Source organism: Penicillium macrosclerotiorum (genome assembly GCF_028827735.1).
Source record: "Penicillium macrosclerotiorum strain IBT 26536 chromosome Unknown utg000007l_segment0_segment0, whole genome shotgun sequence".
In the NCBI taxonomy this organism is placed as follows: Eukaryota; Fungi; Ascomycota; class Eurotiomycetes; order Eurotiales; family Aspergillaceae; genus Penicillium; species Penicillium macrosclerotiorum.
The window spans coordinates 1,244,792-1,272,456 of NW_026643086.1; the positions used below are offsets into that span (position 1 = coordinate 1,244,792).

The 27,665-nt window shown below is 49.4% G+C and overlaps 10 protein-coding genes across 10 annotated transcripts; 8 read left to right on the plus strand and 2 right to left on the minus strand.

Moving 5' to 3' along the window:
• Window positions 1-4,494: 4,494 nt before the first annotated feature.
• N7462_007272 (lanthionine synthetase C family protein) lies at window positions 4,495-6,301 on the minus strand (the record flags this gene model as incomplete). Its single annotated transcript, XM_057078990.1, has 4 exons — window positions 4,495-5,288; window positions 5,353-5,366; window positions 5,446-6,022; window positions 6,118-6,301. The coding sequence occupies 4 exons, from the start codon at window positions 6,299-6,301 to the stop codon at window positions 4,495-4,497; spliced, it is 1,569 nt and encodes a 522-aa protein (XP_056931660.1).
• Window positions 6,302-7,475: 1,174 nt separating this feature from the next.
• Window positions 7,476-9,106, plus strand: N7462_007273 (putative histone acetyltransferase Spt10; the record flags this gene model as incomplete). Its single annotated transcript, XM_057078991.1, has 2 exons — window positions 7,476-7,976; window positions 8,045-9,106. The coding sequence occupies 2 exons, from the start codon at window positions 7,476-7,478 to the stop codon at window positions 9,104-9,106; spliced, it is 1,563 nt and encodes a 520-aa protein (XP_056931661.1).
• Window positions 9,107-9,616: 510 nt separating this feature from the next.
• On the plus strand, window positions 9,617-11,750 carry N7462_007274 (chaperonin-containing T-complex subunit CCT7; the record flags this gene model as incomplete). Its single annotated transcript, XM_057078992.1, has 6 exons — window positions 9,617-9,662; window positions 9,754-9,920; window positions 10,007-10,343; window positions 10,432-10,804; window positions 10,881-11,542; window positions 11,644-11,750. The coding sequence occupies 6 exons, from the start codon at window positions 9,617-9,619 to the stop codon at window positions 11,748-11,750; spliced, it is 1,692 nt and encodes a 563-aa protein (XP_056931662.1).
• A 2,014-nt stretch (window positions 11,751-13,764) lies between these two features.
• Window positions 13,765-15,313, plus strand: N7462_007275 (Metacaspase-1; the record flags this gene model as incomplete). Its single annotated transcript, XM_057078993.1, has 5 exons — window positions 13,765-13,914; window positions 14,012-14,084; window positions 14,160-14,528; window positions 14,613-15,221; window positions 15,288-15,313. 5 exons carry the CDS (start codon window positions 13,765-13,767, stop codon window positions 15,311-15,313), a joined length of 1,227 nt encoding a protein of 408 aa, XP_056931663.1.
• Window positions 15,314-16,044: 731 nt separating this feature from the next.
• On the plus strand, window positions 16,045-17,995 carry N7462_007276 (uncharacterized protein; the record flags this gene model as incomplete). The annotated part of the gene is made up of 2 exons (XM_057078994.1): window positions 16,045-16,717; window positions 16,773-17,995. 2 exons carry the CDS (start codon window positions 16,045-16,047, stop codon window positions 17,993-17,995), a joined length of 1,896 nt encoding a protein of 631 aa, XP_056931664.1.
• Window positions 17,996-18,612: 617 nt separating this feature from the next.
• Window positions 18,613-18,804, plus strand: N7462_007277 (uncharacterized protein; the record flags this gene model as incomplete). Its single annotated transcript, XM_057078995.1, has 1 exon — window positions 18,613-18,804. One exon carries the CDS (start codon window positions 18,613-18,615, stop codon window positions 18,802-18,804), a length of 192 nt encoding a protein of 63 aa, XP_056931665.1.
• A 739-nt stretch (window positions 18,805-19,543) lies between these two features.
• On the plus strand, window positions 19,544-19,888 carry N7462_007278 (uncharacterized protein; the record flags this gene model as incomplete). Its single annotated transcript, XM_057078996.1, has 1 exon — window positions 19,544-19,888. One exon carries the CDS (start codon window positions 19,544-19,546, stop codon window positions 19,886-19,888), a length of 345 nt encoding a protein of 114 aa, XP_056931666.1.
• Window positions 19,889-21,473: 1,585 nt separating this feature from the next.
• On the plus strand, window positions 21,474-22,722 carry N7462_007279 (uncharacterized protein; the record flags this gene model as incomplete). The annotated part of the gene is made up of 2 exons (XM_057078997.1): window positions 21,474-21,715; window positions 21,774-22,722. The coding sequence occupies 2 exons, from the start codon at window positions 21,474-21,476 to the stop codon at window positions 22,720-22,722; spliced, it is 1,191 nt and encodes a 396-aa protein (XP_056931667.1).
• A 939-nt stretch (window positions 22,723-23,661) lies between these two features.
• N7462_007280 (CBS domain-containing protein) lies at window positions 23,662-25,592 on the plus strand (the record flags this gene model as incomplete). The annotated part of the gene is made up of 5 exons (XM_057078998.1): window positions 23,662-24,099; window positions 24,159-24,631; window positions 24,693-24,810; window positions 24,864-25,042; window positions 25,094-25,592. The coding sequence occupies 5 exons, from the start codon at window positions 23,662-23,664 to the stop codon at window positions 25,590-25,592; spliced, it is 1,707 nt and encodes a 568-aa protein (XP_056931668.1).
• A 699-nt stretch (window positions 25,593-26,291) lies between these two features.
• N7462_007281 (uncharacterized protein) lies at window positions 26,292-26,885 on the minus strand (the record flags this gene model as incomplete). Its single annotated transcript, XM_057078999.1, has 1 exon — window positions 26,292-26,885. The coding sequence occupies one exon, from the start codon at window positions 26,883-26,885 to the stop codon at window positions 26,292-26,294; it is 594 nt and encodes a 197-aa protein (XP_056931669.1).
• Between the last annotated feature and the right edge of the window lie 780 nt (window positions 26,886-27,665).

Below are 27,665 nucleotides of genomic sequence, written 5' to 3' on the forward strand. Positions count from 1 at the left end.
TCTACGCCGTAACTATAAATTTACCAATATAGCCTCATATCTCAGATAGAAATTAATACAATCTTTCACTCAAAAAAACATCTGTTGAATCTTTGGGAGGCTTTTTTTTCCAGCGTTGTGTGTGGCGGATGGTTGTTCGTTCGTTGATCCTTGTTCATCTAGTCTGCCTTCCAGACTTGCCTTAGGGCGCCCTGGAGGAGCATAGGCATCCGTCTTCCCTCTGAAACAAGCCTGGTGCTTGGAGAACTGACATAATCGGGTCTCATCCGCACTATTGAACGTCAATATAAGAACCGGCTAAGCAAATACCTTTAAAATGGTCAACCACGCTTGGTCCATGCTGGGGTTTCCTGTAGAAACCAGGATCGTTCCGGAATAACCGCGTGCCGAGGCCTAATCGGCTCTAGCGCAGGAATTCTCCACAAATAAATTCGTCCCGCGCCTGCATCCCTTTCTCTTTTTCTTTTCTCTCCATCTACAGTTTACATTGCGATGTAAATACACTGGGGCTCCACAATGTGGCTTGCTGAGGGTTATCCGATGGCTTCGGCCTGACTGGATTTCCTTCCGTTCCCGGCCCTGGAGAGTAAAGTCGCTTCTTTTTCCAAAACACTCTCTATGCTAGGGCTTCCTGTGGGAAGCTCTAGGGTGTTGATTGGGGAGAGGGCGTTACACACCTCTTGTTCGAAGCTTGATAGCGATGAATTAGATATAATTGAAGTACTTTTTGGTTATTTTTGTCCAGTGTTCGGATTACAGTCCCATCCGTAGATGACCACCTTGACCCCTCGACTCATCCCAGGTCAGGGGTTCTGAGGACGTGATCCCGCTGCTAAACTGCAGCAGAGTCCATTCCTTCATACTGCCGAACCTTGAAATCTGGAGAAGTCGGGGTCCCACCACTTCAAGATGAACTGGGTACCCCACAAATCTGAGCTATCCTTTCATTGCTTTGAACCTATACTGGGGGATTAGATATAAAATTAGCACTTCGCTTTTCAATATTTTACACAACGAGAACCGAGAGCATGCTCGGCGTGTGACGGTCAGTTCAAGACATCCTTTCCAGGTCTTGTGCATCTGCATTTATTGTAGAGGTGCGCGTAAATATAAAGAACTGGCTTGTCAAATGGGTGCGATTGCGTCAAGAAAATCTTCGATCAAGCCTCCCGTCTCCGGCTCGCGATGTAATCATGGTGCAAGTGTTCTTGAACTCCTCATAGGGACTGATGATAAGGGCAGTCAGAACCACAAGAATGAGCTCTAGCGCCATGTTATAATCAAATTTTTGTCATGCAACTAGTGGATTCTGCTTCCCTTGAAATTTACTGACGAAGAGGAGAGAGGGGCAGAAGTACGAGGCCTCCAACTTGAAGTGGTCTTGCAAGACACTCCGGTCTGGTTTGCGAAGTTGTAAATGCTGCGAGATCTGCGCATGTACTTTTATAAGGTTTCGCTGATTTCTATGGAAGGTCCAATATTTGTTCATATTCTAACATAATCGAGTTCCAATTTTGTACGATGATTTCCTCCCTCTGAACTATGAACAAGAGCCCGAATATTACCAACACAAACCTTGGACGATATCTTGTGTACTGTTAGATAGAATTTAAAAAGAAATATGAAAGTATTACGGGTATTAAGGGTCTCTTTCATCAATTTGCTGCGACATTACACAACAATGCGGTTTTGTTTGGTCGTGTGGACGTGCAAAGACTGTCAGGACATCTCATGATGCGGCCTCTCTCTGGCAGCTTTGCTGCCACTCCTGCTTTAGCAGGCCCAAATGCTCTTCATCCCACCATTGATCATATTTAGATAAGCACTCTTTTCTCCGCCCCTCTTCTCGGAAGCCAACCTTCTGATAAATGTTCTGGGCTCTGGGATTCCAAGAAAAAGAATTGCACTCTACCCGGTGCAGACCAGCACTTCGGAGTGCCCAGTTAAGCTACTATATTACAGAGCATCTACATCAACTCCCCCAAGTCACATGTCCCGTGGAATTGACTTCTCTGCAGAATAGATAATAAAAAATCTATGTGTATGCACTGAGAGCTGTGATCATAATGATTCTCTCTTTTGGTGTTCTCATATGTTGATGCCATCTTGCTGGTCTTCGAATTCTTCAAACAGTAGTAGATATAGATTTCGTAAGACTTCAAAGTAGCTGACTGTTTTGGAATCCCGATAATGACAACGAAGATATTTTCTCTGATCAGTGTAGGGCTAGAGGCATAATCGGTTAGTCAGGTTGTGGTCTAAAAGTTGTTCTTGGTGAAGAGAGGTATCCGGGCGAGGGATGGAAGGATTCAAGCATCATAGATGGGGCCATTTAACGGCGAAAAGAGCTAGCTGGGCTCAGTGGCTGCAGCTCAGTGGCAGATAGGGGTGACTTGATGTCTGCTACATCCTAATAGTGTTTCACTGGATTGTTTAGTGAGTCGACTAATTAAACAAGTTTGTGAAAACGGCACATTTGTTCACCTTGCGTGTGCACCCCAGGAACCAACTCTCTACTTTTCCCGCGGCTGCCAATCTTACTTATTATCTACTCGTGACTGGGATTAACGGGGATTGACAGAGGATTCAAACGTCCTCCCCGCCCTAGCTCCCAATAGCATTCTTAGTTCAAGTTTGGACCACCTGGCAATCATATCAATCATAGAGCATCGCTGTTAGAAGCTTCCCACGTCTTCATCATTCGAACACTCGGCGTGAAGACTGAATGATCCACATATACAGCGTCAGCCCCCAATTCGCCTGGTGGGTTAAGATCTAAAACGATGCAGGCAGCTTTAAGCGCTAGTAACGACCCTGGGGAGGGCTCGACGCGTCTTCTAATCTGTCTTGCCTTCTTGAACCCCCCTCTTTGGCCGCTTCTACTGACCTTTATTTCAGGTCAGCGATATATTGATCCCATCACATCATGAGCATGCCAGTAGAGACTCCAGTATTCCAGTCCTCAAGGGAGCGAGAACCGGGGGGGGGGCCTCCAAGAATTGCAGTAACTGCTATGAAGCGACGGGTAGGTATCCTTCTATCTCTGTTCTTTGCCCTATCTTGCGTTGCTTTTCATGCACCCGCTACGCAACTTCTTGTTCTTCTCTTAACGTTTTATAGTGCGACATGAAGCTTCCGCACTGTGGGCAATGTTTTCGTCAGCATGAAGAATGAATATAAGGCGATTGGAGGCAGGGTCACGACGGGTTTCGCCCTGCAGGCCTGGAAGAGGATTTAGCTCGTTGGGATTGTCGAGTTTGATCCAGGCACGAGGTCCGATGCTAGCTCTCGCCGGTCCATCCTGCTGAGCGGGTGATTGGCCAAAGGGCACAGATGGAGCGGCAGCTGTTTGACTATTGGTAGTAGAGGAACCTTATCTTGCGCGACCATTCCAACCTCACTATCAAGCGGATTGAGAAAATAGAGAAGATGAAGAAATCCTCTCATGAGCCCCCTGCTGCGCTCGGCTCCATCTATAGCAGTCACAGGATAGGCCCCAACGCCGTTTGTCAACTCAGCCGGTCACAGCTGGCAGCCCTATGGAACTCCTCCAATCTACCCCGAGGCTGTTACAACGGGCTCGATTACGCGCGGCCAGCTTTTCTCATCCTATCTCAATGACTATTTCCTGGTCAAAGTCAACTCTACGTGTCAGCTTTATTTGTCCTATAGTATCAATTTGGGTATCTGCGCGCTGCCCCGGAAAACTCCAATGCTAGAGATGGCTATGTCCGAGATGGCTATGTCCGCACTATTGTGTGTTTTCCTTGGCAAGTTACATCAGGATAAACAGATCTTGCGGTATATAATTCGGCTATACAATCGCGCAATTCAAGAAATGTCAAAAAAGATTAGTCAGAAGGCACATGCCAATAATATTGTTTATACGTGCACGCTGTTTGGGCAGATTCAGGTTTAAGTCATCCCTCTTCTCTTTTCGACAGTACAAGAGGATGGAACGCTCACACATCTTTAGAACCATTACTGTACAGATACCCTAACGGAATGGTATGCCCATATGTATGTATTGAGTGCAATTAGGGGATATTATCGCCCCGAGAGACTTGACTCCCCGATCATGGCTGCTATAAACGGCCAACACCAAAAGCTCAAAGAAATGGGCTATCAATCCGGCTCTCTTGAATGATATCCTCTTATCTTAAGTCTAGGTGCTATCTTCACTTATGCATCTATCTGAGTCAACGCCTTCGCCCCCAAAACAATGAAACCGCGTCCGATCTGGCGGCTAGGTAAAAAGAATCTGAGAATTCAAAGTACACTTAAATCCCTTCGCTTATATCTGCGCCCTGCGGGCCGATTTCTGAGATGGTCAAGGGGATAGCTAAGCAATATAATGTGAAATGTAACCCTGAGGCTCGGGAAGAACCAAGTCGAACACCACATAAAGAAGCATGGCGACATTTCGAATGGTCCCTTCCCACTCCCAACACAAATGAATACTTCATCTCCTAGGAAAATTTGCGAGCGACTTGTCTAAAGAAGACCAGTGGCTCCATTGCCTCCAATTAAGGGAAAGCCAAGTTGGGCCCGCATTGCCTGCTGAAAGATGCTGTCATTTTCGAAGCCAAGGCCCTTCTCGCTGAATTCCATCTTCCGTATTCTTGCCTCAAGAACGGCACACGCGTCAGCCCACGCACATAAATTGCCTGCGAGGCCCTCAGACAGAGAGTATGGATCATCCGGCATCCGATAATCTTTGTCGGAAGTCGCAGGGGAGGAGTTATATGGGCGAGTTTCAAATGAATGCAAAAGGAAAGCTAGAGCTCTCGACAAAAAGAAATCTGGCGTAAGCTTCTGACTCAACTCTACATCTGCGAGTGCCAGTTCCTGGGTGCGCTGCAGGTATGCATTTCGAGCGTCTTGAATTGCTCGTGAGTGGTATTCGACCGCATCATGGAGCATGAGCCAGGGCCAAGCGTTGCCGGAAATGCCATGACACAAACTTCCACCCTTAGAAAGGATTCCTTCCTCCCAAACACGCCCGGTAGCCATATAGATGGTCTGATCCCACTCGGGTTGCCAATAATCTCGAGTCAATTCCTCATTCTTCAACGCTGTGGCCAAAAGAATGAGGATCCCGGGGCTTCCATGACAGAGTTGAACCAGTTCAGACTGTCGGCCGAAGCTGAATGGAGGAACTGTCATTGGCAGATGGCCATTACTAGCAATGGAGAATTTGCAGAGTGCAGTGATAGTTTCCCCTATTTCGGGGAGATACTCTGATATTTCATCTCGATTACATGCGAGAATAATAGGCAGAATTCCAGCTGAGAGGTAGAGATATCGGTTAGTGCTCAACATTAGAATAGTCTGAGGCTGTTCAAAACATACTGATTCCATGGACACTGTTCACAGAAATTCAGGCGTCACTTAATTTTGTCATATCCTCCTATTGGGAAATCTCTCAGACCAGGGTTTACTCACGCGCCAAAACAAAAATGGCCCTCCATCCAAGCATACATAAGTGGCTGTGCATCTTTGGTTCCATGCTTCTGAATATAATCTTTCGAGCCTTGTCTACCCGCGTCAATGATCACACGGAGCAGTTCCGGGATCATGGTCAGAACGGGGGCAAGTGCGGTTCTAGTTTTCTCGCTGAATTGATGTTTGCGCACATTTAAAAGTGTCCACAAAAGTCCGGCACGGCCGTACAACATCTCATCTCCTCCCATTTTTCGATCATCATGCGGAACAATAGGACCATTTTTCATTGCCAGGTTAACAGCATCGTGGAGACAGGTAATATCTTCCTGTGGCAGGCTGAGTTCCGCATTGGACACCCAATTGGACTTCGCTACCGTTGAAAGGATGCGTAAGGCAACAGCTGCAAGCGGGGAAAATGATCCTGCCGGAGATAATCGTGACGGAAGCAGAGGAATATCTGGAAACTCTGCTGGAATTCTCTGTAGAGCATACTGACGGTAATCCGGGGAAGAAGACCCCTTTCCATCAGCTAGCACCGGGGATTGGTAATCAAGACGCAGGAAAGCAAGGGCGACACCTGCAGCCAAAAGTCAGAGACAATTGTGCACCAAGCTCTCCCCGGCCACAATATGATACATGGGGGACGGAGAATCGGCAGGTGTGGTAATATACCTGGAAAATGCTTGAACATGCCACCGAACCCCCACTTATCTGGTAGAGGCTCATTTTGATGGACTAATGCGGCTCCATTATGGACCGCAGCGCGAAGTTCCTGAAGCGAGTTCGAAAGTGTAGTCGCGTTTATCGTCACCGGTGTTAGAGTATTCTCAAAGTACTGCGGTCGCTCGGTTGACATTGTGTACAGAACGTTTTTACTTTAGAACAATGATGAGAGATGGCGTGCTCGAGAGATGAGGCGATTGGAAGCCCCGGAGAAGTCCTTCAATGCCCCTCTTCAGCAAGGCGTCGAAGAGAAGGTCACTCGGCAAATGTCGGTGTCCAATTCAGTTCCACTAAGGGGCGCCAGAGGAGACACGTCGCGTCGCTAAAAGGCCTGAAGAGATGAAGTGGGGTTCGATCGCCAATCTGGTTTGTACAGGTCAGCGGGGTCTTACGGGCTGTCTGCCTCAGGCTATATCCCTGTACGCATGGTGTTCTATCGCGCAGCAGCAGTCTTTAAGATGTCATGTAAAGTGTGCTCCGTGTACGCTTTTGTTGGGCCGTTTGTAGCTCTGGGGTATCTCCCTTAAGCAAATTGAAAACTATACCAGCTGGAATATCGAATTCGAGAACATCAACAACTTCTCAATGCTTGCGACTCTTTAGCATCCCTACATGCAAACTGATATAAAGCTGACGAGGTATAATGTCGAGATAAAAGGCCTTACAATGTCTCCCTTTGAAGACTGCAAAACAACGTATAGCCTGTAATGCACTACGAGAAAATCGATGCGCGCGGGACAGCAGTAGAGGCAGACATCACTGATAATGCCAATGAGGCGATCGTGATAGAATTCGTTGGCAATGGAGGACGGTTTGGGCGTTGTAGATAGTACGAATGTAACAACACGAGCCTATCATGAAATGAATGAAATCTCATGCAAGGAAAAGCGAAGACCGTCAAGTCTCTCCAACTTGCGTATATACTGGAGACGCGTGGAGACCCAGAACGAACCAGAACACTGCCAAGATCTGTGGCCTGAGTTCTGAGGCGCCAAAGGGTTGGGCTGAGTCATCAAGGACGACGGCTCCTCCAACTTGCGTTGCAGCCATTCCGGACTCGAGAATACTCACGCGGTCCTCGAAGTGCGATTCACGAGCTTCTAGAAGCAGTACGGAAGGTCAGTGACCAGGTCCCCTATTGTGTGTTGGGGAAGTCCCTCGTCGATTGCTCCGTAGTTCTGGCGTTCTTGCGGGGGTTCAATTTGCTCAGGGCCACCTTCTCGCCATGTCCATAGAAAGGAGAGAAAGTCCCAGACTAATATGGCAAACAGTCCCGTGACCGGCACTACTGGGGCGACTATATCAACATGTCTGAAGTCCACGGCGACTCTGAGCTCGTGACGACGGGCTCAGAACAGCTGGAGTATCCTCTAGCGCTGGCCCCGCGTCAAGTCACTCTGCGAGATCGAGTAACGGTGGCGACATTGATGCCGTTTGCCTCTGCAGAGGATGTCCCCCGACCACTGCTCAAGTACCTCTCGGATCAATTCAACAAGGAAATTGAAAAAGGAGATACCTATGCCATGACCGAGCCCATCCCGCTGGCACTCTTCGGGCGGTATTGGTTCTCCAACTTTGGTGTGGTCATGCTCCTGGGCGATATTCAGAGTGTGGAGCAGACACATTCGATGGATCGAGCCGGAGCCAATTGGACGAAGATCTGTCTTGGTGGCTTTCACATTCGACCCAATTACCCCGGCCGGAGCAGTCACGTCTGCAACGGCACATTTATTGTCACAGATGCGGCCCGAAACAAGGGTGTAGGTAGGTTGATGGGTGAAGCGTATCTGGAGTGGGCCCCACGGCTGGTAAGTAGCTTGCGATAGTCGGAGATCTTCCAAACACCACTTTTCGGTCTAACATTGGGCTTCTCCAGGGTTATACATACGCTGTTTTCAATTTGGTTTACGAAACCAATGTTGCTTCGTGCCGGTTGTGGGATTCGCTGGGCTTCAAGCGTATCGGTAGAGTTCCCGGCGGAGGCCAACTGAAATCCCAACCGGGAGAGTTTGTGGATGCAATCATCTACGGTCGGGGCCTAAGCTTAGACGGAGAGGACTCCGTATCTCAAGACCGCTTTGAGAAGATCCGCTACTATCTTAAGCATTCTAAATACCCCCGCGGGGCGGATCGAGCGGAGAAGAGTCGGCTTCGAAGCGCCGCTACCCATTACAAGTTAATCGGCGGAGAAGATGGAGAGCCGGAGAAATTGATGCTAAAAGACAAAGAGGTCGTATCGGATCCGCAGCACCAATATGAAATTGCAAAGGAAGTCCATCTCAAGCAACACGCTGGCATCAACAAGACGACAGCTGCGATTGCCATCAAATTTCATTGGGTGCGGATCAAAGAGACTGTCAATCGTGTGATTCGAGACTGTCCACAATGCAAAGAGACCCTTAAAGCTCCTCCTATCCCCGGAACAAGAGATGACAACCAGTCGGTTACAGTCGAAGATTCTCCGGTGGAGGAGGACTCCTTTGACCACCATGAGAAACAGACCAGCGATGAGCCACAGGCGATGGACGAAGCGCCGGATGAATCTCCAAGTCATAATCCTTTTATCAACTCCCAAACCCCGGCAGTTGCACCTGTAGGGACAGTCCACCCAATGGCAAGCTTTAACCCAATGCCTCTCGATCCTCAAATTATGCAGCTGCAGCAACAGTTGCGGCGCTACCAACAACAAAATGCCATGGCCAGTGCCTTTGTTCCAGGACCACACAATATGAACATGTCCAACTTTGATGACGCAATGCGCTACCATACCGCCAGCAATGCCTATCAGATGATGGTGGATGATGGCTCTGATCCCTTTCGACAAGAGGTACTGGGCTTGATGAACCCTGCCTCTCATCCGGACTTGCAGCATGATGCTGAGCTACTTGCTAAGTACGAGTATGGTAGTCCATCGGAAGGGAATTATGACTTTACCTGAGCTGGTCTCAACAGAGCGAGGGAAAAAATATTGCTCTTCTCAAACCATATACTTGGCGTTCCCTTCTTCTTTTTCAGGTCTTGGGTTCGGCATATCTTTGTTTCTATACTGTGACGGATGTTTTCGTGGCATGTCGGACATACTAGCTATTCTCTTTGCATCAGGCTAGGGTTCTTTCTCCCCGATTTCGGAACATATTATATCTACCAATATCAACTTTTTATTTTTTGGGGCAATTTTCTCTAATTGAACAAGTCAAGACGCAACTTTCAATGTGGTTCGTGTAGCTTCTAGTTCAAATGGCGTAGTGCGGTAGAGCAGCCCCTGGGACTGAGAGTCACCGCCTTGGCGGGCTCGGGGGGTTTTGAGGGGGAAATGGAAGCTTTGGGAAATTTTGGCCGTCGAAGATCAGCGAACCCCCTCCGACTTCCTACCAGGCCTGGACCAAATCCATTCCTTTAAAATTTTGTCCCTTTCTTCAACGGTCTCGGTTCTCTCTTCGATTACACCATGGCCTTCGCCGGCCAAACTCCCACGATTGTCGTGCTCAAAGAGGGTCCGTGTGCTTCCCTCTTCCCCCTCCGTCAGGCAGTTTGGTGGGATTGCTTAATCGAGCCAGGCTAACCATTGTCGCTTTCCATACACAGGCACCGACGCTTCCCAGGGCAAGGGCCAGATTATCTCCAACATCAACGCCTGTGTTGCTGTCCAGTCGACCGTCAAGAGCACCCTAGGCCCGTACGGTGGTGACCTGCTGCTTGTTGACAGCAATGGCAAGCAAACCATCACCAACGATGGAGCTACAGTGATGAAGGTGCGGAATTTATATCGGAGACTCCAAGACTTTCCAGTTCTGCAAGACGCAAGTCCACGTTCTGACGTTTCCCTTTGTCTGAACAGCTTCTCGATATTGTCCACCCGGCCGCCCGCATCCTCACGGATATCGCCCGATCGCAAGACGCCGAAGTCGGTGATGGCACAACCTCCGTGGTGATCCTCGCTGGTGAGATTTTGAAGGAGGTGCGAGACCTTGTCGAACAGGGCGTCAGCTCGCAGACTATCGTTAAGGGTCTGCGGAGAGCCAGTGCTATGGCGGTCAACAAGATCAAGGAGATCGCGGTGGATATGATTGAAACGGCGGAGAACGTAGACAAGAAAATCCAGACTCTTCGGCGACTAGCCGGGACCGCGATGAACAGCAAGCTCATCAAGCGGAATTCGGAATTCTTTACCAAGAGTGAGGAAACAACCCCTCCCCACATCTACCCTTTTTGGCCAGGGATATTATTGGAAGTGCTAGTAGCTAACTACGACGGTGACATTAGTGGTTGTCGATGCTGTGCTTTCTCTCGACCAGGATGATCTTAACGAGAAGTTGATCGGTATGAAGAAGGTGACCGGCGGTGGCCTTCAGGATTCCCTTTTCGTCAACGGCGTGGCTTTCAAGAAGACCTTCTCCTACGCCGGTTTCGAACAGCAACCCAAATTCTTCAAGGACCCCAAGATTGTGTGCTTGAACGTCGAGCTGGAATTGAAGAGCGAGAAAGACAACGCCGAGGTTCGGGTCGAGCAAGTCTCTGAGTACCAGGCCATTGTTGATGCCGAATGGCAAATCATCTATAACAAGCTGGAGGCCATTTACAAAACGGGTGCCAAGGTTGTGCTTAGCAAGTTGCCCATTGGTGATCTGGCTACCCAGTACGTCTTGATCCTAACATTGTGTTGCTCGTTTTCCAGAAATATATGTTCTGCCTCTGACAACCTTCCCCAACAGGTACTTTGCGGACCGGGACATCTTCTGTGCCGGCCGCGTTGCATCCGATGATTTGGACCGTGTCTGCCAGGCTACCGGTGCTGCTACCCAATCCACCTGCAGTGACATCCAGGATCGTCATCTGGGTACCTGCGGTGCGTTCGAGGAGCGCCAGATTGGTGGAGAGCGCTTCAACCTGTTCTCTGAGTGCCCTAAAGCGAAGACTTGCACCTTGGTCCTGCGTGGTGGTGCGGAGCAGTTCATTGCCGAGGTGGAGCGAAGTCTGCATGACGCGATCATGATCGTCAAGCGGGCGCTGCGCAACACCACCATTGTCGCCGGTGGTGGCGCCACGGAGATGGAACTCTCCAGCTACCTGCATGGCTATGCCGACCGCAATGTCCCTCACAAGCAGCAGGCTGTGGTCAAGGCGTTCGCCAAGGCTCTGGAAGTTGTTCCCCGTCAGCTCTGCGACAACGCAGGTTTCGACGCCACCGACATCTTGAACAGGTTGCGTGTGGAGCACCGCAAGGGTAATGTGTGGGCTGGCGTGGACTTTGACAATGAGGGTGTTCGGGACAACATGGTTGCTTTTGTCTGGGAGCCCTCTCTGGTCAAGGTCAATGCAATCCAGGCGGCCGTGGAGGCGGCTTGCTTGATCTTGAGTGTGGATGAGACGATCAGTAAGTGGACCTGTCACCACCCCTGTTCCCTGCTTCTACCTGCTTTTCCCTGGATTTCTTTTCGCCTGGTACCTGACTAATGCACCTTCTTCCAACCATAGAGAACGAAGAGTCGGCCCAGCCTGGGGCTCCGCAACGCGGTCTGCCCCCAGGTGCTGCCCAGCGAGCTCTCCGGGGCCGTGGTCGCGGAATGCCGCGTCGCGGATGAACGACTTAATGCCACTACGAAAGACGGGGACGGGCTCGCTTGAAAGGATACTCAATGTCCTTGTCAAGAGACCATCCCCTGTCCCACAACCCCCCCCAAAAAAAGAACGATGAAGGAACATTACTGGAAATCTTGCACATGGACCGAGTCCGTCCTCAAGCACGAAGTAAGTGGGCTGGCTGACCCGGCATATGTTTGTTTGGAACTATGAAGCGGAGAAAACGAGGGAAAGGGGTTCGTGCGATTACAGCAGCAAGGGAATAGAGACCGCCGTTTGTTAGACCTGGATGGGCCTGTCGACGGGCTTGACATAGTTTTTTTTTCCTCCTCGTTTTTCTAGTACATACAATCAATGCGAGGTCGACTAGTTGCTTTTGTGGCGTGCGTTTGAACTCCTTTGCTTCCTGGTTTCGCTCTTCCTCGTTTAGACTTACCGGGTTGCGCTAATCCGGCTAATGTATACTCTTCTTGATTCTGATTCTTTCTAACGCTGCAGGTCTGCAATGCTGCACCTCTTTATTACTAGTTTCGTCTGCTCCTAGTCCGCTTCCAGTTATGACATTCTTCTGTCGGCACGCTATGGCTTTGTACCCTGGGCTAGTGTCCGGCACTATTTGCGATCGATCGCCTGCGGGCGATGAATCCCCTGCATTTTGGCAACCCACAGCGGGCCAGCAGCACATCAATCAGGGCACGACGAGGGCGCCATGAGTTCCTGCACGAGCAACAGAGACTTTGTCTGGATTATCATTCCTTTTGTTCGTTTCTGGTTGACCCCACAGACCACCCGCTAGCTGATTGGCAGCGCCCGTCCTCCAAGGTCGGATTATTGAATCTTCAGACACGGGACAAGACCGATGGACATGAGGTGCATGAGGAGGAAAGATACCTTTGTGATCTGTGCCATACCGGTCAGGCCCGAAAGGCTGTTCTGTGTAACAGGGGTGGTCGTGCCTATCGAAGTATACCGAACTCCTCGTTGTATACTTCGTATACTGGACTACAGATGAGCGATGGGGCCGTGGAGGGACTGGAAAACCCACCGAATGGTGGATTCTGCTATCTCAAATACCTTGAAAGGCTCTACTGGTTTCCCTTCGCCAGGCATTGCATGTTTTGTCTCGGTTCTCCGGATCCTTCAGCCCTGATCCAATCATCGGCCGTGGCGTGAACAGCGGGCAGAAAGTGCTCGGGGCGGCCGACAGCCCTAGTCCTCTAAGCTGCTGCATGTCAGATATAAAGGCAGCCCCCAGCGTGAACCGTCGTTGGTTTTTTCTTGTTTTTTTGTTTTTATTTTATTTTATTTTATTTGTGAAGATTTTCTGGGCCGTGACTCGATCCTTTGATCTTTCAATCAATTTGGTTTGACATATCACGCTAAAGCGAATGTAAGTTACCCAACTACCCAGTCACCCAGTAAGTGGCGGCCCTTTCTCGTCGATCAGCGTTCGCGCCTCAGCGTCGCATCGGGCCCGAAGCAGCACATGTCCGAGTCCGCCCATTACGTTTTACTTCCAATTGTACCATTATTTACTTCTCTAAAAGACCCGAAAGACCCCTGACAAGTTGTTTATCCTCGTTTCTACACCTTTGGGTCCATTGATTTGAACTCTGCGTGTTTCCCTGTTCATCTTGTTTGACCTGTATTCTTTTCGTGGTACTTGATTCCTGGTTCTTGTCCGGGGCTTGGCAGCCTTCCCGTACTTCCCGCTGTTGTGGTTCGGATCTTCTCCACATCCCACACTTCCTCCCAGATCCAAACCACCTCCAACCTGCTCTCCTTCTTGCTGCCATCTCGTCTCCGCCAGCCCTGATGTCTTACTATCCGTCGTACTCGGGTCCTCCCGGGTACCCCCCACAACAGCCTTACCCTCCGCAGCAATACCCGTATGCGCTCTTCCGATCCCCCTCTGTTTCTGCGTGGCCGAGTTTCACATCCGAGTGAAAGAGAGCGCGCGAGAGAGAAAACACAAAAGGGAGGAAGAGAAAACTAACCGACTTCATGTCCAGTCCGATGCATCACCCCCAACAGCCAGCCTACGGTGGCTATCCCGGTCAGTCTTATCATCAACAGGCCCCGCCGCCGAACCCGTACGGTTACAGCCATTCTCCGCAACCGCCGCAGCAGCCCTACGGCTCACCCGCCCCGCAGCACGGATATAATGTATGTCTTATGGTGCATCCTTGAATAACAGACATGAGGTTTAGGGGATGGGATCTGTGTGAGGATCTAGATGCTAACTGTTGGATCCCGAAAACAGCAGGGACCCCCGCCAACTGGCTACCAACACTCGCCCACTGGTCAGCCGGCCTATGAGGGTGGACGCCAACAAGGTTCGCAGATCTCCCGATGCCAACAATGAAGTCGCGTCTGTTCAGCGCCAAAACTGATCCATTTCATCTCAATAGGAAACTATGGTGGACATCAATCCAGCGGTGGCCCCCCGCCGCCACCCACCGGTGCCGTCTCGTTCGGCAACGGCGCCCCGCAAGGCTACAACTTCCAGTATTCGCGCTGCACCGGCAAGCGCAAGGCGTTGCTGATCGGAATTAATTATTTCGGCCAGAAGGGTCAGCTCCGTGGTTGTATCAACGATGTGAAGAACATGTCCTCCTACTTAAACCAGAACTTCGGCTATGCTCGTGAAGACATGGTCCTTCTCACCGACGACCAACAGAACCCCATGAGTCAGCCCACCAAGGCAAACATTCTCCGCGCCATGCACTGGCTGGTCAAGGACGCGCAGCCCAACGATTCTCTCTTCTTCCACTACTCTGGTAAGCCCATGCGATCGGGTAGCGATTGGGACGCAATCGACAGTCGGGTCGGTTGAGGGTTCCTCTGCTAACCTCGAATCCTAGGTCACGGCGGCCAGACACCCGATCTCGACGGCGATGAAGATGACGGATACGACGAGGTGATTTACCCGGTGGACTTCCGTGTCGCCGGCCACATCGTGGATGACGAGATGCACCGGATCATGGTTCAGTCGTTGCGACCTGGTGTACGTTTGACCGCCATCTTCGACTCGTGTCACTCAGGATCTGCCCTGGATCTTCCCTATATCTACTCCACTTCCGGCATTCTCAAGGAGCCCAACCTGGCCAAGGAAGCTGGTCAGGGCCTGTTGGGTGTGGTGTCAGCCTATGCACGTGGCGATATGGGTGGCATGATGTCCACCGCCATGGGTTTCCTCAAGAAGGCCACCAAGGGCGACGAGGTGTATGAGCGCAATAAGCAGACCAAGACCAGTCCCGCCGATGTTATCATGTGGTCCGGCAGCAAAGACGACCAGACCAGTCAGGATGCCCAAATTTCCGGCCAAGCCACCGGCGCCATGTCGTGGGCCTTCATTGCTGCCCTTCGCAAGAACCCCCAGCAGAGTTATGTCCAGCTTTTGAACAGCATCCGCGATGAGCTGGCCTCCAAGTATACGCAAAAGCCACAATTGAGCTGCAGTCACCCCCTGGGTATGTCCAACTCGGTCCCTCCTGGATTTCTCTGGTCCGCTAGCCTGAGCTAACAGTTATTCGCAGATACAAATCTTCTTTATGTGATGTAAAAGTCGCCGATGGAAGCGATTTGCCTTGAAACATTCTGACACTGTGTTTTGCTTTCTCGGCTTCGAAATACTTTTTTTTTCTGTGTCGCTTTTTACCATCATTTCTGCCTTTGACGAATTGCTTCCCCTGTATCTAATTTTTTTTTACTCCTCGGTGTCCGTGTATCGCTTCTTGGTTGGTTTAACCCGGTGCACGCCTTGTGATTTATCTATTATGAATTGTGATTATTCTTGATGTTCCTTTCCACGTACAGTTCCGGATGATTCGTCGCGATATACTTCCGGTTAATAAATCCGCAGAGTTTACGATAACTCCGTTTCCCTGACATCATTTGTAGACTCAGATACTCGGAGCCCGCCATCGCATATAATCTCCCCTGTCGTTTGATCGAAGGATTTCATTAATTCAAAGAACCCTATTCATGTCACGAGAAGTGTTCGCGAAAGAACATCTTGCACTCGCGGATTTCTTTTCATCCTACTCTAATGGGATGCGCCACTGGCGGAAAAGTATACCGAGCCGCTGGCGATGATTTCCTTCGTTGCTTGGGCAAAAGATCATTATATGTCATTTGCCGCCGGAACCGCCCTTGATTCACCGAGTCGCTTCCGGTGCAAATCAGAAAATTTCCGAGGCAATTGACAGTCATGTTCATGCTCCCCATCGAGTCGAGTTTGATAAGGTTTTATATCGACGACTGTCACCTACTCCTGCAGTTTTCGCTTGCACAATGCAGTCATATCTGCAGAGACGCCGGATTTACAAGCAACTCGAGCGGCAGATCGTGGTGAAACATGAAGGCCCCGAGGACGTCTGGACTTATGAGCGTCGATACTGGTATCCCGAAGGAGGAGGCCTGTCCTCTGACCCCCGCGATCCGGACAACGGTGCTGCCGCCGAGCGGCGCAGAGAACATGGCCATCATACGAGAATCGGAGGCCCGACCCTTGCACCGCGCCATACGGCCCGCTTGCACTTGGAACCGGAAGGAGATGCTGAGCGTGCCGATATTCATCCGGATTTTCAAGCCGACCCGTATACTATCAACACGAGAGACTCGATAGGTGGCAGAGTCGATATGATGGTGACTGGCGTGGAAAGAGCCCGGCCCGGGGACGAGCAGTCTAACGCCACTGTTGGCACTGCCTCTGATGAATTGCATGATAGAGGAACCGATACCGACAGCATTGACGAAAAGGATAGGATCATCGTGGTCACTTATGAAGGGGACACAGACCCAATGGACCCTCACAACTGGTCACTTACAACTCGTTGTCTTTGTACAACGCTTCTCTCTCTCCTCGGCGCGATTACGCTGTGGTCATCGACTATTGATGCCACTGCCCTGGTAAGGACCAAAATACTCTATCATACCAGTTTCGAGTTAGAGACTGTACCAACTGGTGCGTATGCCCGGTGTGTAATCTAACCCGTCGGAACTGACCAAAGCCATTGTAGCCTTGTATTTAATTCTACTGGGAGCAGGTGGGATCATCGCAGCCCCAGTGTCTGAAGTTATTGGTCGAAATCCGGTATACATCTCGTGTACGCCTCTGTTCATGCTCTTTGAAATGGGATCGGGTCTTGCTCAAAATGTCACCCAGCGGATCGTTTGCCGTGCCCTGTGTGGGCTTTTCGGATCAGCACCATTGGTGTGTTCTGCAGGAGCTCTAGTCGATCTATGGTCGCAGATTGAGCGCGTGTACGTATTCCCATTCTATGCCATTGTCGCATTTCTCGGTGCTACAACAGGCCCCGCGCCTGGTTCAGTGATAGTCTGGGTTCATGCTGTGAGCTGGCGCTTCGTGGACTGGATGACCATTATTATGGCAGGAATCATCCTTGCACTCACTTTACTCTTCCTGCCCGAAACTTACAGCCCAGTCATTCTGCAATGGAAGGCAAGACAACTCCGTCGGCTTACGGGCGATGAACGGTACCGCGCCCCAGCAGAGTTCAGAAGTCTGCCGGTCAAAAAGCGTATTCTGCACGCGCTCTACAGACCATTATTAATGTTATGGTCAGAGCCTATCATTATGATGTACTCCGGTTATCAATCGATCATCTTCATCGTGCTCTATACCTTCTCGGCCGGCTACGTCGACATCTTCGAGAAAGTCTACAAGCTCAACCAAGGCCAGGCTGGAGTTGCCTTCCTCTCTTTTGCAGTAGGTGTCGTTCTTTCGGCAGCCTTCATCCCAGTGTCAATGAAGCTCGTTCGACGGGACATTCATCGCTGCCGCGCCAAGGGTCACCTCCGGCCCGAACCAGAGTACAACTTGTACCTCGGGATGATCGGGGCGCCGTTCATTCCGATCTCGCTCTTCTGGTTGGGCTGGACAGCAAAACCTAGTATTTCTATGTGGAGTGGGCTTGGAGCCGCAGTCGTGTTCGGCTTTAGTGTTCTCTGTGCCTTTGTCTCGACATATCAGTATATTACAGCCACCTTCGAGAAATACCCAGCCAGCGCGCTGGCCTCGATTCAACTGATGCGGTTGACTGCGGCAGGTGTGATGGCAGTCCTCGCACGGATCATGTATAAGAATTTGGGTATACCTTGGTGCTTGACTCTACTCGGGTTGATTGCGACGGTGTTCTTACCAGTGCCTTACTTGCTATACATATGGGGATGGAAAGTACGACAATGGAGCCGGCATGCACTAAGCGAGCACACTGGGTGAGCTAAAAATCATCATATCAACTTTTAAATACTATCTTTGTTCCCTCCTTTTTTTTTTTCTTTTTCCATTTCTCCATTGCTTTGCCCATGAGAAGCTGAAAGAGCACATCCAAAATGTCGCAAGCCCCCTCTCCCTAGTGCAGAGGCTCTATGTAGATCCTTTCCCTGGCCGTTGTTTGGAAAAAAGAACCTGGTCTTGCGAGCTGTCACGAAAACTGCAACCCACCAACGATACGCCGCAGGCCGATTTAGAAGGCGATCGACATGGATACTATATCCGGCTGCTAAGAGGCAACCAACCCCTGACTCGTCCAAATCGATGACGCGGGATGCCCCACTGTCCGAAGCTTAACAATGTAACTTTGACTTCTGCCGTTGGAAGAACCGTGGAGAATTGGGGAGGTATAAATTTTTTAGTTCTGCGTCTTTTCAGTGTCGATCTAGCAATTTTGGCCCTTTTATTTTGCAGCATTGAAGAATCTCCTTGTGGAATTCAGTTCTTTATCTATTTTCCATACCTATCCTTCTAACGTACGTTTCGCAAACGATGTGGATACGAATCTTGGGGGTTATTGTTGTTTTGTGGCTAATAAGGGATTCAGATTAATAATACCCAACATGCGATTTACTCTTTTCGCTCTATTCGTTTCCTTGGCGGTTGTTGTTCTCGCAACCCCTGGGGCTGAGGTCAAGCGCGAAGCTGCTCCTGAAACCGACAACTTGATCGATCTGGGAAGCACTGGCGCTAACCAATACAATGGCCAAGGCGAGGGAATTGTTGGCGTCGAGGGTCTCGGTGTCGGACTCTGATTTCGTTGTTTTATGCCGCTGAATGAAATGTAAAAGGTAAGAGGCCCTTCTACCTAGAGAGGGATGTGCACGTTCAGCACTAAGAAATTTTTCAGACTTTTACATCACAAGAGACAAATATGAAGATTTGCTTGATTAGTTAATCTGAAATTATAGATTGCGAAGAAAGACTTAGACTCCCCTTATAATTTAATTCGCTTTTCACATCTACTGCAGACTAGTATTGCAATTAGACGGGCCATTTCAATCAAATTGATAAATTTACTCCACCTTTACTTTGCACGTATGGAAATATTACGATATGGATGCTGTCGGTCCTTATTTAAGATCACATAAAAAGATAAGTGGCTTTTATAGGATATGATAAGCCCTTCGATCTACCCAAAACACCATTTAATCCATGGTACTACCCCTGGTCTCCGGTACCAACGTTGCCCCGTTGAAAGTCCATGACATAGGGTTCTCCACCGAGGATTTTCAATTGCTCTCTGTCTATCCAAAGTTACATGGAAAAAAATCGAGGGGATGAGTTCAAATACCTTTGGCCTGTGCGTCTCTCTAGTACAGATTTTATCTGCGAAACATCTCTCGTCTAGTATCTATCCTGCCTCCAAGTGTCACTCTAGGCTCGCAGTCGCTGTTCTGAACACAGATATTTGAATAAATCAAGTATTTTGGTCCCTTTCAGATAATTTTTAATTGCGAGTTCTAACTTTCTTCTTCCCACAGACTCTCCAACATGCACCCTTTATCTATTGTGATGGCCATCTGTATGGTTGTGCCTGCTCTCGCCACTCCTGTTCCCAGCGAAGACTACGACATCGATGTCCTTGACATTGGTGCCAATGTTCCCCGTGTCAAGCGTGGAGATTCCCTTGAGGAACTCGGTGTTGGAAGTGGTAGCATAAGCGCTGCTGACCTGGGGGTCAGTTACAAGCGTGAAGCAGCACCAGAGAAGGACGATCTTATCGATGGGGGTTCCATCGGCCTTCCTAGTCTACTCACGGTTGGCGCCAAGCGCGATGCAGCCCCTGATTCGGATTCGGATGTTGGTGCACTTGGTCTTCTTCTAAGCACTGACTAGACTCTCCACTGCCGACTCAAGAAGGTGGGAGAGTGGTTCGGGGTACTATTGCACCATTGTGTTCCTTAATTGGTTCTACTATTAGTATATACTGTTCCAATTGGTTGCTATTGACGTTGATAGATCTTTTGCTGTGCATAAGAATATTATAAGTAGTCAATGCCTGGTTTTCATTCATATTTTAACAAATCGATAGTTATATATATATGTACCCATATCACGTACCAACTCAGCAGCGTCATACTATTCATTCATTGTGAAATTAGGAAGACAATTCTCAGAGGGCCAAAGGTTGTGCCGGGACAAGTCTTTTGTATTTCCAATGCTCCTTTACAAAAGCCTAGACGCTTGTCTACACAAACCTCTTCGTTTCCACAAGGAACAAACTGGCTGTTCATCATCTTGGTGATTTATCCTGGTGGAGATGAACCCGTAGAAATCGCAATGCGGACACCACATTGGCTCCTGCTTCCGTTTCGTCCCCACTCCAAGCGAAAAAAAAGCTGCTTTCGCCACTCATTTCCAATTAGGTGGATTGGACAAAGAGCCAAAAAATTGACCGACGCAGGGGTCGAACCTGCAATCTCTTGATTCGTAGTCAAGCGCCTTGCCATTGGGCCAGCCGGCCTTGTTGAAATAAAGACGACGATTTTGCCATCATGAATGATGGCCACAGGTCTGCGGCTTCGCTGGTTGACTAAGCTGTTCACGTCGAGTTTTTTAGGGTTGAAACTTACCAAAATGGTAAAAGGATGTTGGTTAATAAAATTTCAGTGTCCTTCCCCCCTATCCCTGCCGTAGTTTACAACCCGCTATTTCTGGCGAAGATGGAATTCTTCGGTAGCTCTCGGACCTTCTAAGTACCTCGAAAGCAGCATACTCCAACTTATTATGGAGATCTGTGTTCATATATGTCTCTCAGAATCATTATCCACGCATAGCGCTGAATCATGTAGCTGAAGTATTAATATATATCAACACAGCATAGCATATTGAGTAGAATATCAGAGAAGCATTAAAAGTCGCTAGTTATGTTATCCCGTTTACCAGCCGAGACGAATTCTACTACGTCATTGTAGGACAAGTAACCATCCCTATATAAAATTTGGCTTGGACTTGGAGTATGGGTATTTAGAAGGCAAAAGTCTTGATGGAGTAGAAGTTCTGGGAGTAAGAAAGCGAGGAGGCAGGATACAGCTAGTCAATTGATTCTCAAAGCGACCGCTTGGTAGTGCTGGTGATAATAAATTCCAGCTAAGCAAAGAATCATTGTGGCCCGACTCAAGTGAAATCACGTGAAGATAATTTCTCGATCGGGATATCCGCGAGGGGATACCCACTATGCATGCGCGCGTCTCGTCTCCTAGTCCTAATTTGTTTGCGTGTGTTCAAAGGGAAACAAGCATCTGTGGAATGTAAAATGAGCAAAGAGAAATTTTCATACTCGCCAAATGCACCCCAGGGAGATTTACCGCTCATCAAATTACCAGACTCAAGCGGATAATCTCGTCTCGTCTTCAGTCGCTCTCTGCCTCTTGTCTGTTGTCGCCGACGAGCATCCCTCCGTATCTAAACACCTAGCACCATGTCGGTCGTCTTGACCTCGGTATCACCACAAAATAATTTTTCACGAGGCCCTCACTGGAACCACGAAAGCCCTTTTCTACCCTTCTCCGCCCTAGAAACAAAACCAGGACCTGGAGCTCCATCTCTCAAGGAATTAGCAATCAAGTGCCTATTCAAGGACCAATCCATACTGAAACCGGAGTTATTTCAGAATGTCCCTTGGATGTTAGCAAAGAAGCTATGGGAATATCTGGAAAATACGTAAGTTATTTTCTTTTCTTTGGAAACCTTGAAAAGAGTTATATCTAGAGATTAACAGTAGAGTCTCCAGTGAAAAAAGAACACTCCTGGCATGGAAAATCTTTTCAATAAACTATCCGAAGCAATTCAACCGAATCAGCCCCTCTTACACACTGAGGACTGCCGGCATCAAGAAGCCTCTTAAAGGATACATCGAGATCATGAAGAGTGATTCCTGTGATTGGCGGGCAGTGTTGTCTCTCCCTACACTCACTGCCACCACAACTGAGCTGGTGGAGATTGGCAGCATGCGCAATTTGGTGGCGTTGGAGCTGGCTCAATATGACTACGCTCGGAAAACATTTGATCCTGAAAATCCAGAAGCAGGATTGACCAATGGGATTGTGCGTACTTGGGTCGAAATGGCCAAGAATCTAGGGTCTTTACAGCACCTGCAATTCCTGAGGATTGAAAATTCGAGTTTACTTACACCACAGGCTCTCTGGATGCTAGAAGAACTACCATGTCTGCAGCTTGTTACGGTCTCTGACTGTAAGGAGTTTACCAGTGATTCCCTCAGCCTCAATTCTTCGTTGAAAAGAGGGAAAATTATAGGAGGATGGAATACACAGCGACTGAGTTGGCTTCTTGAAGGTCAAGAGGAAGCCACTCTAGCGCTCAGGAAGCTGGATCCTATTTTGCACGTCTACGAAAGTTTATTGGCTCAGGGAGAGATTGTATCTTACGGTGTTGCCTCGAAAGATCAGGCTACCCTGGGCTCCGATACTCAACTCATGCAATTTGAACTTCAGATGTCAACTCGGCCTGATAAGAACAAATATGGAATGGAGAGTCGAGGAGGTTCCTATAGGGCGAAAACAACTTTCTTCTTCACCCGAATATCGGAACAGAACAGGAAGAAGAGAGAACTTACAGGGACAAACGGACATCAAACTAAAGGGAAGCGAGTAATGAAGCAACGAAAGGGAAGGGACATGACAGACTTGCTAGGTGAATTTCTCACCTAAAAACCGTTAGTCAAACAAGAAAAGATTTTGGTTATAGATGAATTAACGAATCCACCGAGCTGGAATTGATTGCAAATAGTCTTCTCGACAAGCAGGTACAGCCGTGGGAGAATCGATAGCTTGAACATGCCGGGGACTTTGAGTAAGATCGCTCGTCCATATTCTCCAGCATCTCTCAAATCTCTATATTTGCCTTACCTGTTCATATGCTGAATACACAAGCGATTTTCAGGGTGTTTAAATTCTGCAAACTACTTTAGAATTAGCCTTGATCACCTCAATTGTACTTTCTGTCGAGAAAGAGAAGTTATCGAATGGCACGAGAATATGCATTCCTCTGTGCGTCCCGCGATTAAAGAAATACTCGATTCCACACTAGTTTTGTATAGCAATCCGGGCAGACTCGGAGCTCAGCGCCGTAACACGCTAATCAGCGAGGCAGGAGATTTTAAAAGGGCATAATACCCTAAAACTAGAAGGCTTTAATAGCTATCCCAGGTACTAGTGACTATCTAATTAGGAGCTCTCAACTGGACAATGTCTTCAATATACTTGTAGATCCGAGCTCGTGTAAGGTCTCAGCGATTCGGTAATGGTACGATTGCGAGTTACAGATTGTCGGAGCATCTCCAGGTACGTATAGGCACGTACATTTTACGTTAACCAGTTAGCAGCGCGTAACAGACATCATCATATTGAGCATCGCATCCATTGGATCTGAACTTTGTAAGTTTATATAGTATCCTCTTTAATCGACACTTTTAAGCAGCTTCTAAATGACTGTAATTATTTTGCCATTCTTAGCAGATCGTATGACATAATCCAATGATGTCAAGAAACGGGCGCCCGCTGATTGGCGCACTCCGCCCAAACCCCCCGCGTCACTTGCTCCCTCGACTCTCAACTACTTCCCACGCCGCTTGCTGTTTGGCTCACCTCATGGCAGACCAGACAACCCGGACAGGATCGGATATGTCAGAACACCGGCTTTCTCGGGAAGGCTCCGACACTTCCCTCAACGCTTCCGCCAATACTGGCAACGGCTCCGGCGTAGCATCGCCTCGATCTAGCACCGACTCTCGCTCCTCACGAAACCAGAACCAGCTCCGCGTTTCTCACATGTCCCCCGCAAACCATCAACATCGACAGAGCTTGAGCGAAACTCTACGTGGTCCGCCCGGGTCGCCCCGAAATCGCCGACAACCGTCCCTCACGCAGTCCGCTATCCAGAGCCTGATCGACAACCCGCCCCCGCCCAAGAATGTTGACCCGGCGTTTATTGGTCGCGACTGGAGGGAAATTTCGATTGGAGAGCTTGTCAGCCCGGAGGATCTGCGATTTGTTGAGATGGACACTGGGATTGAGGAGGCAACTAATGTGGGTTTCACGATGGTGGCAGATTGACTCGAGTTTCCGTTAGAGACTGATGTCTTTAGTTGTTGATTGATTCCGGATCTCCGGTCCTACTGATCCGTGAAAGTCCTGAAAACTCATCCGTCATTGCTACCTTTGACTACTCGGACCTGAACTCATATCTACTCCTGGCGGCAGGATTGACCGTCCCCCAAGAAGGACACCGCGCGTCGTATGATGAAATTGCCAAGAAAGCTCGCGACGGAGAGAAGATTCCTCTCAAAGACGTCAAGGGCCTCGGAATGGAGAAGGAACCGTTAGTGAAGCTACCCGCTTCCGCAAATTTGATGACGGCAGTCGAGACATTTGGGGGTGGCATTCACCGGGTTGTAGTGACCAGTGGATCCAGCGAGCAGGAGGTGGTCGGTATCTTTAGTCAATTTCGACTTGTGAAGTTCCTTTGGGAAAATGGCCGCAGCTTTCCCGCAATTGAGCAGCTATATCCACAGGCCTTGAACAACTTGCGGATTGGATCTCATAATGTGATCTCGATTAAGTGAGTCTCGAGTAGTTCTTGCATTGCTGTCCACCATATACTGACTGCCATATCTTTTCAGTGGGGATAAGCCCCTTAGTGAGGCCCTTCAGGTGATGAACACTGAGGGTGTGTCTTCGCTTGTTGTGGTTGACAATCACCTCAATGTGATAGGAAACATCTCCACCACAGATGTCAAGGTATGCTTTACCCAAAGCTGATTGATGATGTTTTCCCTAACTGACTACCTTAGCTTTTGACACGTTCATCGTCACTGCCACTTCTCCACAATACCTGCACACACTTTATTTCGGTGATTTTGTCGACTCGCGGGCTGATTGAAGGCAAAGACTCGTTCCCTGTCTTCCATGTGAACCCAACCTCGACCCTGGCTCATACTGTCGCTAAACTTGTGGCAACAAAATCACACCGGTAAGACAATCGTTTAAAGAGGTAGGACGAAAACAAACTGACCGCTCCCAGTCTCTGGGTTACCGATCCTCTATCCCCATCTTCCTCGGGACCTCCAACTCCTTCGCACTCCAACGTCCACATTCCTCTGGCCTCTTCAGCAGCCCCTGCAACCAGCGGGTCAAATCCTGCATTGTCTCCGCCACCTTCACCTCTCCCTCTCCCAACAAGTCCATCTGCACAGCCTCCGAATCACGCGACGCCGTATCTTCCAACTCTTCCCCAGTCCTACAGCAGCTCGAATCCCTTCCCACCGGCTTCCTCGACTGGGATTAACCCAGCCCTTACGACTTCAATTCCTGCCTCCTCTTTACCAGGCGCTCGGCTGTCTGGGCGTCTTGTTGGTGTCGTTAGTTTAACTGACATCTTGAACCTACATGCCCGCGCCACTGGCCTGAGCCCTGCCGATCCGGCCGAATCTCGGCGCCGACGCCGCAGCAGCTCCTCCAGCATGAGTGTTCAGCGCAGCGGCGAAATTGGCCGTGAGTTGTTCAGCCGAGGAGGTGTTTAGAGGGATGGCAGCAGTTTGGAGTTGGCGACTTTGATTGCACAGTTTTTTTTCCCTCGCATTTTGGAACTCTTCAATTTCCAGGTCCAAGGGACAACCGCCCTCTGTAGAATGGACGAACGAATTCCATGCTTATTATCATTTCAACTCCTCCGTCCTTCCGTACACAAATACGAAATAACCTCTATGAAAGCGAATCTCAAGTCCAAGTCTGGATCATGATCTCTGTACTAAAAAGGCGTCCTCTCTCTCGTGTATCTTTTGGCCCGGTGTTTTCGCTAAGTGTCATATTTTGGAGGCTCTTCTATTTGTTTTATTTGTTCTTATGTTTTTAACTACTTTCGCTCCATTAAGCACAGGATGCGATCCCATCCACCATCAATCCATTCCTGTGAATGCTGACTTTCAAGCGGAGCTGGTTTCCGCTGTGGATCATATCACGCTCATTGTGTCTATTGCTCGTATATTCTCGGTTCGCCGGGTTGGGGATCAACGTCAACTTTGGGCAATTTCATACCGTCTTTTTCGCATGGCCATACGGGAACCAGATCAATGAACCATCGCACCAGAATTGGGAATCCCCTGAATCGACAACCACCTCTTATATTCGTCCTTGCCATCACTCCATAACAGGGAAATATAGATCAATTTACGATCAGGGACTGGTCTGGGCCCTTGGGCCTAGACTGCGATCATCGCGTCTCAGGGTTTACCAGTGCACGCCTGTGGAGACGATATTCCCTCATCCGCGTAAACGGCCTCCTCGCAAACCCCGATGTATTTGTCTGGAAGGAGAAACCGGGCCAAGAGAACCACCCTCATCGCGCCGAGGGGGGGTGGCGGGGGCGTTCGGACACAGCCTAGGCGCGGAAAACCAGGGCGTCGGCGAGACGTCAAAACAGAACCCTGGGACTCTCTGGGGGCTCGTGCTTGCGCTGATCTCTTCCGTGCTGTGCTCTGGGCCTGGTTCGGATCTGGATCCGCGGCAGTTGGGGCCCCTCGTGCGAATATCTTGTGCGCTGCCCTGCTTTGTGGCGATCTAGATCCGCCTGACCACCCCCTCATCCCCCGCGTATAAACGCCCACCCCGTTGTTTGCACCTGCTTGGATCGCTGGCTTATCATGTCCAATCGCATCATGGCCGTACTTTGGTCCCAGGAGACAGGCATGGTCCCGGGGCTGTGGGTATCGTTTCTGCAGGAACTGTGACTGGCGCGGCGTTCCCGGGGTTGAGCGTGTGGTTGGCTGCGCGGGCCCATCGCCGGATGAGGGAAGTCGCCTCTGCCCGACTAGCATTCTGGTTTTATTTAGTCCGTGGCCTTAGATTCGGTGCTGGTGCCTGGGGTCATCTTGCGCCACACTTGCGAGACGTCGCTGGTGTGATTTGAGGATTCTGACGGGTTTTGCAGATTACTTTGATAATCGTGATTGATGATCGCCCTAAGGGTTTTGGAGTCATGCTTCTTCTATCAGTTTATCTTGCGTGCTTCATCGAATGCAGGACACCAAATGAAATGATCTTCTTAATGGGGCAATGGTATATTCTGCTCGTATTTCCAGGAAAGTATGTTCCTAGCTAGTATACTCTGATTATTGCCCCAATTCTGATAATGCAAATAACTAGACAAGGCTAACCTTATCTTTCTCGCTTTTCACTGCCTTTCATAGCAAGAGGGAACAAAAAGGCCCCCGTAAGAAATACGCCAATCAGCGATCCCACTGATCCACGCCCATCCCTGGTTCTGCATTATCCAATCTAGCCCGGCCTTTCTCGCTTCGTCTCCACCCCGTTCGGGTTGGCACCACCCAGCGATGGCAGCCATAAGGAAACTATATCCCCTGGGTGGCCTGAGAACACACTGATTTGCCCTTTTGATTCGCCCATCTGATTCTACAACAGGGACTACTCGATTTGGGATCGTTGCGTGATCAAAGGCCGTGCGATCTATCATGCCTAGGGGGCTATGAGTTGGTAGTCGGCTAGTCTACCTTCCTGAAATCCGCAAAAACGCTATCTCCCTTCGCATTTCTTGCTCACCATATAGTTGATTCTTAGGATAAGGAGAGAATCTGTTA